Source organism: Ailuropoda melanoleuca, chromosome 2 (genome assembly GCF_002007445.2).
Source record: "Ailuropoda melanoleuca isolate Jingjing chromosome 2, ASM200744v2, whole genome shotgun sequence".
In the NCBI taxonomy this organism is placed as follows: domain Eukaryota; kingdom Metazoa; phylum Chordata; class Mammalia; order Carnivora; family Ursidae; genus Ailuropoda; species Ailuropoda melanoleuca.
The window spans coordinates 87855406-87869012 of NC_048219.1; the positions used below are offsets into that span (position 1 = coordinate 87855406).

Below are 13607 nucleotides of genomic sequence, written 5' to 3' on the forward strand. Positions count from 1 at the left end.
TTCACAAACATGAGAACTTGTGAAGGAATGGAAGACTGAAAGGGAAAAGAGGAGTGGGCTTCTCTTTTTTGCTTAGTGTGAACTAAGCTCTAGGTGTTAATAAACTATTTAGGTCAAATTCTTCATTTTGTGAGCCAAAACCTGAGCCCGATGTCTCTTCTACATTAGCTACAGAAACAAAAGGGTAGACAGGAGTCAGGAAAAGCCCAGATCTATGTGCTAACATCCCTATTCCCTCTCCCTGAGTGATGGAAGCGGGGAGCCCAGTCACATCTCATATTAAGGGCCCCTGTTCTTTAGAACTCAGGGCCCCACACCAGCTTCTTCCCTGAATGGTGTCTTCAGTTTCATTTTCTTCCCTTTCCCCAAACCCCAATAAAGCACACCAACTGCTTCAGAATATTTCTGGGTTGTGTTTTTTTGTGGGTTGTCGTCTTCTTTTTTTATTTCAAATACTGAAAAAGTCTCCTGGGCTCTGTGGGGCTCCCCACGCTCATGGCCCCCTTTCCCCACACTCACTGCCCTTCTCCGCACAGCAAATCTATTCCAAGGACAGCACTTTTTTCAATGAACAATTAACATTGTGTTCTCAGCCTGCTCTGCAGAACCAGAGGAGCTGTGTGCATCTGTCATATTTAGATGGACAGTTTCTTTCATCTGACACCAGATCCCCAGCCACATCCAAGCAAATAAGGCATTTTTCTACAGAGCTGAATTAGAACTCCTCATCTGGAGTCTACTCCTCTCCTCCCCCTCACACCCATCCCACACCAGCCACATGGTTAGGAAGGAGGATAGTCAGGAATGTTTTTATCAACTCCAAGCCCTATTTCATATCCCCCACAAATTTCCCACCCCACCCTCTCAAACACCACACCCGCGCCCCCCCACCCTCCCATCCCCGCCAGGATTTCACTGAGATTTCTCCCAACAGTTATTTGGAAAAAAGGTAAAACAAAAAAGGTTCAGGGTCTTGGTGCTCAGCCCAAGGGGCTCCATGCGCTGGGACACCGACGGGCAGGGGCTTCTGCCTCTCCAGCCCGCGCCCGAGCCACCTCCTGACCCCTGGCTGCAAAAGCAGGGAGGGGCAGGAGCCAGCACAGGACCCAGGAGGGCAGCGTCTCAGGATCTGGCGGAGCCCCGGGCAACATCATTCAACTTGGCCACTGCGGACGAACACAGAAGAAGAAAAAGAAAACACTGTCAAGTAATAAGGGAAAAAACCCGAAGTTCCATCCCAGTCCCTACCCCAGACTCTTCCATACTTAACAACCATTAGGCTACCTGGCACAAGCCTGAATCCGATCTGCAGAGAGTTGGGAGAGAGAGAGACAGAGAGACAGAGGAGAGAGGAGAGGAGAGGAGAGGAGAAGGGGAAGGGGGAGGGGAGAGGGAGAAAGAAAAAGGGAGGAGGAGAGGGAAAGACGGGGAGAGAGAGGGAAAAAGGGGGAGAGAGGGAGAAAGGGGAAGAGGGGGAGAGAGGGAGAAAGGGGGGGGAAGAAAGAGAGAGAGAAAGAGGGAGAAAGAGGGAGAAAGGGAGAGAGAATTTCAGTTTTTCCTATCCACAAAACAAAGTGTTCTCCGTCTTTCTGGAGATACCCATGAAAACAATACAGAAAATTCTTTAGACAAGATCAAAATAACTGGAGGTTTGCAGGGGCTTATGCTGCCTGGCTTAGAGCAGGCTTGGCTCCACAGGCATGGCACAGCCACTTGCAGCAGCAGAGACTGACGGGAGCACACAGTGATGAGGAGGTGACGGCATGCAAGCCAGGGCTCGACAATACACATGTTGCTCTGAGTGGATTTAATAATCTAGGTTTAATCAAAGTGATCTGGATTTGGAATTGGGAATGACCCTTCTCTGCCATGGAAGTGATGTATTTCATGCTGTGGAAACAGGTGGCAAATACAGAAATGTGGCTTGTTTGTTTGTTTTCTTAGCCTTGAAGATGACCAGGTGGAGAGAGAGCAAGGGAGACCAACAGTTTTCTGATTTCCCTATTTCTTCTGTTTCTTCCTAGAAAACAGACTTGTGACCTCAGTCTTGAGGATTCAAGTGACCAATAGAGAAAGCAGCTCAGACAGAAAAGAAAAAAGTACAAAATTCGAGAAGATCGGAGATGAAGAAAACGTACAAAATTATATATATATTTATATATATAATAACATGACATATCTATGTACAACATGGCTGGGACAGTTGAGGAAACTATACAAGGATGTTCGGCATTTTCCCCTTCCCACACAGACTTGAGACTAAGGAAGACAGCATGAGGAATGGAGCAAGAAACACAAAAGTTATATACAATTACAAGTGACAGTCAAAGGAGTCTGGGGGCCAGGGAATCCAGGGATCCTGCTCTCTCCATTCCTTCCTCACCAACTCTCTCCTATCCAATCTGAGTGATGGCCTGAAAAGTGAATGGCCGGTCAAGAAAGAAGTATACACACCTGCCATCACCCCGCATGCGCATCAGCAAGCTCACGGTCATTCTCATTGGGCCAAATGTTTGGCCTATCAGAATTTATGAGGTGAGACGGCAAGAGAGGATTACAGAACCTTGCCCTCTTGAACAGTTAGTTCTCACCCTGGCCCTCTCTGTCTTAACTAGCAGTAGGATTCAGGCCAAGTTAAGCAGACTGAAGGTGCCCGCCACCTGCACCCCTCTCCTCCGCCTGCTCACGAATCCGCATTGCTGCTTCTCGTCCCACAGGAGCTGAGTTACTGAGCTCTAGGAAGGCAGAGATTTCTTGGAGATTTCCCTCTCCCTGACCACCTCCCCCCACCAGCTTCCTCCCAGGTGACTCATCTCCTAAGAACCTGCCGCTCTAGCCCTGCGTAGTACCAAGGCCCGGAGGCTGGCTTCAGCTTGTCCCTTTTCTTCTGCTCTCCCTAACAATACACGTGGGACTCCACCACATGTGCGTGACTGAGCATGTGTCCTCAGGCCCGCAGCTGGGCTGCCAGAGCAGCTTTTTGGCGGCAAAGGTCCAGACTGGAGGCCAGGAGAGTGGTACGGGCAGAGGCAAGCAGCTTCCACAGAAGCTAGCTTCTTAGAATTTTTTCCTTGAGCCTTAAGACCGTGATACTTATGAGGCCCTCTTGACTGAATTTATAACTCCCACATCTCAATGTCCTCTCTCCCCATGTAGTCTTCAAATGGTTCCCTCTGTAGGCTCACCCACAGGTCTTCCCCGCTTAGTTTTACAATGAATAGCAAAGACTTTTTTTTCAGCTGGCGGTTAAATGATTTTTAAATTTGAATCAATCTTATCTATATTCAGTTCTTTTATAGATGAGGAAATAGAAATCCATAGAGGTTAAATGACTTGACCAAAGTTACACATCAGCTCTGCTCAGACAAGTGCAACTAGAATGCAGATATCTTAACTTCAAACCCAGTGCTCTTTCCACTACCCCATACTTGCAAAAGCAACATACTGGAAGAGAGAGAGAAGGTGCCCATTTCGTGTAAATGATGTTCTCCAATCTTTACATTACTTAAGAGCCAGGGCAAACTGTCAGAGACACTCAATGAGTAAGGGAGGTTAAGTGGGCATTGTAGTTTTAGGCAAGCAAATCACTTTTTCTTTTTGAGGATTCTCTAAATCTGCCATAATGGAAACACGAAGCAATAGCAGCCTAGGGGAAAAAACACTTAGAAGCACAGAAAACAGATCTCATTCAATCTACCTTTCCCAGCTATGTCAGGTTAGCCTCTGGATGTAAACCTACCAAATTATTCCCAAGGCTTAGCCTAACCAATTTTGGGATATTCTCTTCCAAAGGAAAAATCACATCTCCCATTTCTCATACAAAAGGAAAAAGAGCATTTGCAGCATTATCCAATCTTACTCTCTTATTCCTGGGCCCCTACCTGGGCTACAGTGAGGGTGTGGAAATCTCAATTTAATCAAAGAAATGAACTCAGAACCCCTTTCCAACCCACATCACCTTCTCAGCAGCCCCCAGCAGAATCACAGTCATTTCTGGCTAGCAAGCTGAGAAGAGCTAACTAGGCGTTCATTCCATCCCTGCCTATGATATATAAAAGTCCACTGGGTGAGGAAAGGGATGGGGGGGCCCAGGTTACCCCGCAAGCTTGCTGGTGACGAGCGAGGACTTTCTCTGGGGCAGATCCTGTGGGGTGGGGATGTGGTCACCAGTCACCAGGTTCTTGTCTGGTCCTGCACTTGGCAGCTGCTTATTCTTCATCTTGGCTTTGGCCATGTTGTAGTCTCCTGAGTCAAAGTACTTTTGCTAAGAGACAAGAGGAATGTTTAAGTGAGTGAGGAACTCCGGCCTACCTCAAAAGCAAGGAGACTCACAACCATCATAAACCCTCATCAACTTAGATCTTTCCAGTCTTCCTTGACTAGCCTCATGCACACATAGTTCAGCATTAATTACCTGTACTTATGTCCTCTCCCCAATGTGTTCTGACTTTTTCAGGTATGTAAGCAGTTTCCTAGCTACTAGGAGTTAAGAGATAGCCCCTACATCCTTTATACACCCACCAGTACAGGATGGTTCAACCAAATTACTAACTATGCATAAAGGCTTACTGTGGGCTCAGTCTCCAATGGACTTGGTGCGGAGGAAACAAATGATAGGATATAAAGAAGCGTCAATCTGGGGCTATCCTAGCAATCAGCAGGAGATCAACCTCAAGTCAACAACCTCAAAATTAAAAATGATTCCCTCAGACCATGACTAGAAACTGGCTTGTTCATGAGGGTAATGTACTTTTCCTCTGACTCCCACCGCTCCCACACATGTTCCATGGCTGTGACAGCCTGCCCACGCCTGCCTTGCCTACAGCAAGGTAAACTGCAAATCAGCATCACATCATCATCCGTGACTAACACTCAGTAACTAGGATTCTCCACAGGGATCTGTTTTACTGTCCATTTCACCACACCTAGGAACACAGTCCAGTTTAATGACTCACAATCCTCAGTTAGTTTCAGGTACCTCTGGGGACAGAGAACCCGGATCAGGAGCTAGATGGCTATGAAGGCAGATCCTCCCTTGGTGAGGAGGACCACTCTGGGATGGAAAAACAAGTCTTCTGAGGGAGTATAGTTAACGGCTGGTACTAATTTCAAGGGTCTGAAGAAATCTATTCATTTCAAGTTGAAGAAATCTATAGGACAGATGGTTTGATCTTTTTTTGAAATCATGCACCCCAAAATTGAGCTCTAATCTTAAAACATGCAGTCCTAAAACTCCCACCATCTAAACACACAAATGCCTGGGGGAGTCAGCATTTCAGTTTCTAACGTCCTTCTTTCCATCAATCCCCCAATGCCCCCATACCCAAATGTCTCAACATTAAGCCTTAATATCCTGTATGATACCAAATCAGGGATTTATAATCATTTGCCTTGCTCTTTACAAGTTTCTAATTCTTCTCTACTACTGCCCAACAACAAAACCTCCAGATAAGCATTCAGGAGAAGCTCTACAGTTCTCATCCCTAAAGCCCCCTTTGGCTCCGAAGTAAAAGTATAAGAGATTGTATCCCATACCCCCTTCTGGAGTCTCTTCATGAGGAAGTCGGAGCCTCCAGGCTTTTGTCCTAGGCTTGGATATTTGGCCTTTAGCTTTGCCTCCTCAGCTCTCTCAGGGAGAATACCTTCTTTCTCCTGTGTGTCCTGGAGGAAACAAAAGGGCCAATTAAATTAAAAACTGAGAAGCAACTGCTTCTAATATCTAATAACTTTTATACCATCAACTTTTCCTAGAGATGCACCCTCTTGTGAACATACTGTCTCTATTCTGCTCCTAAATAAAGCTAGACCTTTGTTCAAATCCCTGAAGCTCAAGATGACTGTACTGTGAGGAAAAAAAACAAAAACAGGGGCGCCTGGGTAGCACAGCGGTTGAGCGTCTGCCTTCGGCTCAGGGCGTGATCCCGGCGTTATGGGATCGAGCCCCACATCAGGCTCCTCTGCTATGAGCCTGCTTCTTCCTCTCCCACTCCCCCTGCTTGTGTTCCCTCTCTCACTGGCTGTCTCTATCTCTGTCAAATAAATAAATAAAATCTTTAAAAAAAACAAAAACAAAAACAAAAAAAACCCAAGCTGCTTCTCACACTACACCCAAGGAACCACCTCAGTGACCTGGAGTATTGGGTTAAAGACAACACCTAAACAAAATACTTCAATCAAGAGCAAACCATAGCTCATTCAGCACAGAAGCTAGGGAAGACAGAGAGAAAAGAGCTAACCAGGGTTTCTGGTGATCCAAGATGAACAGCAGTTCTCTGGCAGTCCCTAACACACAGTACAGGTCAAACAGAAAATCAAAGGGGATAATTCTACTGAGATGTTCCCTCTTATCCAGACTCTAAGGTAGTGATCTGATAAGTCTCTCTTTGGAGGAGACCAGAGCTATGTGGCCTTCTCCAAAAATCTCCACCTTAGTAATGGAACAACATCGCTTCAGCATTTCCATAAACATTAGGTAGGAAGGTGACAGGTAAACAGAGATGAAAATGACACTATTGTTAACCCCAGGAGAATTAAGGTACTCCTAGGAGGCTCACTAGTACTTACCCACAGTTGTTGCCAAAAAGTCAACACCTTCCCAAGTGGGGCAAATAATGGAAGTTTGGGGAACATGCCAAGAGCGTGTAACTGGTTTGCAGGAGGCTCACACAGTTGTTATTACTCTCTTCTTGCTTTTTGTGAGCCCCAATGCTCTTTTCTTTGGTGACTTTTTACAAGGACCTGAAGCTAAATTGTGGCTCTTTTTAATGGAATATATTCCCTTCCCTTGACAATCCGGCACAGTTACAACCAGGTGCCTTTCATGAACTCCTAAGCTCAGTACTAAATGTTGTAAGTCAAATACAAGCCCAAAAAGAGGCTTACTTGGGGTGTTTTCATCACAGAACTGTGGGTGAACTAAGGCCCACTGCCTTGGAAGTCGGGGGGGGCGGTGGTGGTGGAAAAAGGATGGCGTCTTTCTTGTCACGACTCTTTCGGTGTCTTTTCTAGGTTTAACCTCCATTATTCTGTATGGAGCTCTAGTCCTCTTCAAGCCTATTCGTTCCTGACTGTAAGTGGGCAACCGACCATCCCCAACCGTCAAAATAGGTCTCTTGAGAAAGTTGCCATCTTAAACTAGCCATGATAATTACTTCTCCCTTCTCCCAGTGCTGATCTTTTAAACATCTTTACCTCCACCTCTACCTTTCTGACGCGGGCCCCAGCCTGGTTGTTGGGTCATTTGCCCCCATTAACCAATGATACACATAGCTTCCCGGTACCACCAGCCCCCTTTCATTCACCCAGTCTTTCCAAACACCCGCCCCGCGCCCAAGCTTGGCCAATGATAGCATAGCTTCAATCAGTAGAGCGGTAGGCCTATTGGCCAATCAGGAAGAGCACAGCACTGACTGACAATGGGCCCAACTAATCAGAGCCAGAGCTGCGAGCTGTGTTGAAGCTCACCCGGCGTGACGCAAGAAGTGGCCAACCCCTGCAGAGTTTGAGACCATGGCGACCAATCCGCACCGGTGGGAGACCGTCTCCCGCCCCATCACAGTCGCCCCCGGCTCGCCCGCCCGCACCCCCTCCATTTCACCTGCTTCTCCTCGCCGGTCTCCTCCGCAGGGTTCTCTTCTTCTTGTTTCTGGGACATGGCGGGACCAGGACTGTGGAATGCAGGGGGCCCGGGAAGTCAACCGGAGAAGGGAAGGGGGAGGGGAAACGGGGACAACCTGCGCTGCTGCTTCGGCTCCTGTCAGTAGGTTTGCTCAGTCAAAATGGCGGCCCTTCCCTGTGACGTTGTGGCCGCCCCTTCCAATGAGAGCCAATGGGAATGGGGTAGATGGGGCAATGACGTAACGATCTACCAATAGTCACTGGCTAAAGGCGGGGTCTTTGGAGGCGACAGGCAAGCTGGAACACCAATCTGAAAAGAGAGTGAGCCCCAAGGACCAATTGGAAGCCCGTGGGGGATTTTAGGGGACGGCGCTGCTAGCTTTGGCATTTTTGTTCCTTTGATGGGACCAGATATTCTTCACCTCTGGCACCCGGTGCCCGGAAGGCTTTGCTGAACTTCAAACTGGAGAGCGGAAGGATGGAGACCTTTTATTTTCAGATGGAGAGGATTAAGCTTTGCGCAGTGTTAGGAGAAAATTATCACTCTCCAGAAAATAATTTGGAGGTCAGAGTGCACCTTAAATTGGTACACGTTACTATTGTAATATATGTACTTGGCGTGTGGAACGGAGAGACTGGGACCCCAAAGCAAGTTGTCCGCAGAGATGGCTTTACGTTCCATGATTTAACTCATCTGTACAGTTTTATAGTTGTTCGGGGTCAGCCCATGGAGAATAAGTTCCTTGAAACGGAAATACAGTTCTAGGTACATGGTAAACAGTAAATACAGTTAACACTAGTTAACGTATCATGAGTCACAGTTAACAATATTTCTTGAGTGTTGGTGTGTAGATGGTAATGTATTAGTTTTACAGGGGTACGTATAGAGTTAGACAGTCTTTGCCCTTAGAAAGCTTAGTTTAGTGGGCATGTGGGGAGGGTTTTCACAGTGTGCCAGGTGCAACCTAAATCCCTGAGATGAGATTATAGATACTGGAGCGTTAGTTCACATTTTATATTAAAAACAAACATTAATACTGATAACACTGCAAAATTCATATTAAAATGTAATTTTCCAGGCAGCTTCTTGTGACAGCCTTGGGGCTATCTGCTCATTTTTCTGTATAATTAGGTGTACTTCTGGAAAAGTCTGAGAGGCATTGTAATACACAGATTATTATAGAAGGCAAAATCTGGTAAGCATTGAAATAAAAATGTTAAAGTACTTATAAGGGTTCAGAGGAACACTAATTCAGTTTAGATTCCACCCCCCCCAAAAAAAAAGATTTCATGAAGGAGGTGATATTTGAAATAAGTTTGTTTGTTTGTTTTAGGAGAGTGTGGTCGTGGTGGGGAAGGGGCAAAAAGAGAATCTTAAGCAGGCTCCATGCCAGCGCAGAGCCTGAAGGGGGGGGGACGACTCGATCCCATGACCCCAAGATCATGACCTGAGCTGAAATCAAGAGCAGGACCCTTAACCAACTGAGCACCCAGGCACCCCTGAAATAAGTTTTAAAGAACTTAGCAGTTTGCTAGGTAAAGATGAAGGAAGGAAGGGCATTCTAGATGAAGGGCTCAAAATGAAGGCCAGAAAAACAGAATAGAATTCAAATATATAGGGCTTTGAATGCCAGGATAAGGAACTTGTGAATAATTTAGTAATCCATCAGAGACATTTAAGATTTTTAGGCCAGAGACTGGCAGATCAGAACTGCCCTTTAGGAAGATTAATTAGGAGGTAATAAATAAAAATAATTCAGAATTCTAGGCAGAAAGACACCAGAGACCTGACAGTCTAGCCAGGAGTATACTGCAATATTCTAGGTGGGAGATAATTGGGATTTAAACTGGAAATGTGATAGTTTAGAGTAGAAAACTGTGAATCTAATTGAGAAAGTCTGTGGCAATGGAGTCTGTGAGATTAACAGCTGAGTGAATATAGGGAATGAGGGAATGATGGGAATAGTGAATATAGGGAATATGCTTCAGGGTGACTGCAGAAACAATAAATTCAAGAAGAGGAGTCAATTTGGGAATGGAATTGGAAACAGAAAATGAGGTGTTCAATTTTAACTTTTTAAGACCAGTGGGCCATTTTGTAGAGATATCCAGGCAATGAAGTGTTAGATAAAGACCTCTGAGATCTCCTCCAGAGCTAAAATTTTAGAGGTCTAGGAAATGTAGACCTAGCGTCTGGTAGAAAAGTAGAATGTAACTATGAATAAAACTTCTTCACATAAATGTAAATAAAGTTGTGGAAGTAGATGAGATCACCAAAGGAGAAAGAGAAAAGGAGCCCCAAGATGGAAACCTGAGCAAAAGTTGGCAGGGGACACAGACACAAAAGATCAAAGGGGTAGGAGAAGAACAAGGAGAAAAGTGACAGAGAAATTAAAGATGGAGAGGACAGGGGCACCTGGGTGGCCCAGCTGGTTAAGCATCCAACTCTTGATTTCACTTGGGTTGTGATCTCAGGGTCCTGGGATCAGGCCCTGCGTCAGCCCCCACCTCCATTGGGCTCCATGCTCAGCAGGGAGTGTGCTTGAGGATTCTCTCTCTACCTCTCTCTGCCCCTCCCCACCACTTGCATGTGTATGTGCATGCGTGCACGTGCTCTTTTTCTCTCTAGAGTGAATAAATAAATCTTTAAAAAAAAGATGGTGGGTACAAAACTAATTGCATGTGGTTGAAGTGTGAGGAGGTGGTAACAATATTTAACAGTAAAGCAAAGAAGGGAATCAGCAATGAATTGAAGAGGAAGCAGCAGAGGATTTTCTTTTTTGGAAAACAGGAAAGATTCAAGCATGTTTTCAGAAAGGGCAAGGGGCTAATTGATAGAAGCTAAATATGTAATTATCCAGTTTAAAGAGGAGATAATGAAAGAATTAAAGTCTCAGAGGACAGCATTAGATCAAGAGGGAGAGAGGCAGACAGGTTGGGGGGGAATGTAAGAGAGATTTTGAAGTACCTAACATTTAGGGAAGTCACATTGAATGGCCTTGCTTTTCTGAGGTCAATATTTTGAGAATAAAAATGATGGCGGGGTGGGATAGAGAATCTAGGAAAAATGGGGGTAGAAACAGCACTATAGAAAATAGTAAGTTTTGAAACAGCAAGAAAGATCTGAGATTAGATTGGAATGAATTTCTAATAGTCCTAATCACCATGACTTTGGTCAATAACTCTTGATTGCCTTGGAATGGAGAAAATAGACATCCTGTTAAAAGGGAAAAGGACTGGAAAAGAAGGAACAGTGGAGGGAGGACAATGAAAAGTCCAGATTGCTTTGCTGGTTTGTTGAAATAGCTGACCAGGCATCTAGGCTTTTTAGGAAAGACAGAACAGAGAGGAGATGAAGAACTGGTCATGACACAGATGAAGCTCAGATTCGGTGGGAACGACAGGAGAGGCAGAAGAGTAGGAGGTTGCAGTGAGAGGGGAGTTCCAGTGTGTATCTAGGGAGGTGGAGAAATTATAGGTTGTGATGAGCGCTAGCCTATAATTATACTTGATGCAGATATGGCATGGCTATAAAGTCACAGACTTTGATGTAATCAACTAAATGTGAAGTCACAAATGTTGAAGTCTCAGAGCATAATCATAGGGAGGGAGGTTAGGACAGGGTAACCGTGACCCCTGTGTTGGGAATAAGCTGTAAGTCTTCAACATATATATGTTATTTAAATATGTAAGGTACCACATTGTAATACCTACAATATTAGTAAATATCTATGACACTTACCAAATGAGTTGTATTTGTAAGTGTTTAAAAGAACATTTCTGGCTGACCTGGTCAAGGAATGTTTCAGACAAGGTAAAACCTAAACTGGGACTATAAGGATGAATAGGAAGGTTGGAGATTGGGGGAGGAAAGGAAGGCAATTTAAAGGACCACCTTATCTTATAAAAGGTTAGAGGGTAAATGAGGACAATGGAAAAGAGAGAGAGAAACTATACTAAGAGTAACAACTCCCTGGAGGGAGAGAGACCCTACTAGCCCAATCTGTATTTTTGAAAAGCTCCCTGAAGAGAGTCTACCGATAAGGCTGATGTGGGAACCTGTGTAGAAGCAGCAAAACATGAAGCCATTTAGGTTGCTGGGGTCCTGAGGAGACTAGTAAGTCATGCTAAAGTTTCGGGGTTTCATGAAGACAAAGGAGAACCCAGTTTCAAGCAGGAAAATGGTATTGTTAGACTTGGGATTAGGAAAGATTTAACTGTGGTAGCTGTGTGGAGTGGACTAGAGGGAGGGGGAGGCCAGCTGGACCTCTGACTGTGGTAGTCCAGGCAAGACTTGAGAGGCCTGGGGCGCCTGGGTGGCTCAGTTGTTAAGCGTCTGCCTTCGGCTCAGGGCGTGATCCCAGAGTCCTGGGATCGAGCCCCACATCAGGCTCCTCCGCTGGGAGCCTGCTTCTTCCTCTCTCACCCCCTGCCTGTGTTCCCTCTCTCGCTGGCTGTCTCTCTCTGTCAAATAAATAAATAAATGAATAAAATCTTAAAAAAAAAAAAAAAAAAGACTTGAGAGGCCTGATCAAAGACAGGCCATGTGAATGGAGAAGAGCAAAAGGGACAAATGATACTGGACGTGGGAAATAAAGTTAAGGAGAGAACCAAGGGTGAATCCCAGGTTCCTGAGTGAAGTGCCATTTACAGAAAACCAAGTCCAAGGAGAAGAGCAAATTGGAGGAAAGGAAGTAAGGAGAGAATGGGACTTGACCTCCTTAACTTTCAGGGTTTTTTCTTGCCTATGTCTGAATTTCTGAAGTCAGGACCTAAATCTGTTCACAGAGCATGAGATGGGAAACCTGGAGTAACACTGTCAAATGTGTCAGTGCTTTAGCCACATTCTACAGAAGAACGGCTATTAAAAAGAAGTGAGACTGCAGAAATATCTGGGTTTAAGACCTATGCTATTAGCACCCTCTGTAGGACCAAATTGAGAATACCGGGAAATTAACCAAGCTCTAGCCTCTCCTTGCCTCCTTTACAAACTTAAACTTTTAAAATGGGCCTGAAGTATAGCCTAAGGAAAAGTAGCTAAGTGATCAGAATAGAACAATGTTAAAGATAATTTTTTTAAGGATCTTATTTATTATTTGACAGAGAGTGAGAGAGCACAAGCAAGGAGGAGTCGCAGGCAGAAGCAGGCTCTCTGCTGAGTGGGGAGCCTGATGCGGAGCTCGATCCCAGGACCCTGGGATCATGACCTGAGCTGAAGGCAGATGCTCAACTGACTGAGCCACCCAGGGTCCCCTTTGCTCATTTCAAAGTCTTCTATCATTTTTTCCCTGAGAACAGAAAGGCCTCTCTTTTCATAAGCACCTCACCTTGGCCTTCCATTGCATTGAAGTTCTATTAAAGTGACAACATATTACTCAGAAGATATCAAATCAATTATTATCAGTTGCCATTTTAAATTTGGATTAAGTAATCAGATAAACTTTAACTAACAGCTACAGTGTGAAATATTGGCCCAGGGAAGGCCTTAGAGAAAATCACAGAAAAGGAAGAAAACGTACCTAGTGTCAGCTACTGATAGCAGCTTACTCTTTATTGTAGATTTTGTATTTAAAAGAGTATTCAGCCAGGGGCGCCTGGGTGGCACAGCGGTTAAGCGTCTGCCTTCGGCTCAGGGCGTGATCCCGGCGTTATGGGATCGAGCGCCACGTCAGGCTCCTCTGCTGTGAGCCTGCTTCTTCCTCTCCCACTCCCCCTGCTTGTGTTCCCTCTCTTCGCTGGCTGTCTCTATCTCTGTCAAATAAATAAATAAAATCTTTAAAAAAAAAAAAAAGAGTATTCAGCCAAAAGGGGAAAATCATAATCCCAAAGAATGGATCACTAATGAAATTTAATGTGCTACCTAGGACTTGTGAGGGAGAGTTGGAGCAAAGGGCTTTCAACCTTAAAACCCTGTCAATGGAGGTGGGGTAGAGAAAGGAGGCTAGAACAGGAGAAGGAAGCAAGCTTTTTTGGGGGGCAGGGAGAGCGAG

The 13607-nt window shown here is 45.2% G+C and overlaps 1 protein-coding gene across 1 annotated transcript; it reads right to left on the reverse strand.

Annotated features, from left to right (window-relative positions):
• Positions 1–402: 402 nt before the first annotated feature.
• On the reverse strand, positions 403–7867 carry ENSA (endosulfine alpha). The gene is made up of 4 exons (XM_002919362.4): positions 7598–7867; positions 5536–5661; positions 4098–4264; positions 403–1166 (listed from the first exon to the last, which is right to left on the reverse strand). The coding sequence occupies exons 1-4, from the start codon at positions 7652–7654 to the stop codon at positions 1151–1153; spliced, it is 366 nt and encodes a 121-aa protein (XP_002919408.1). The 5' UTR covers positions 7655–7867; the 3' UTR covers positions 403–1150.
• Positions 7868–13607: the final 5740 nt, after the last annotated feature.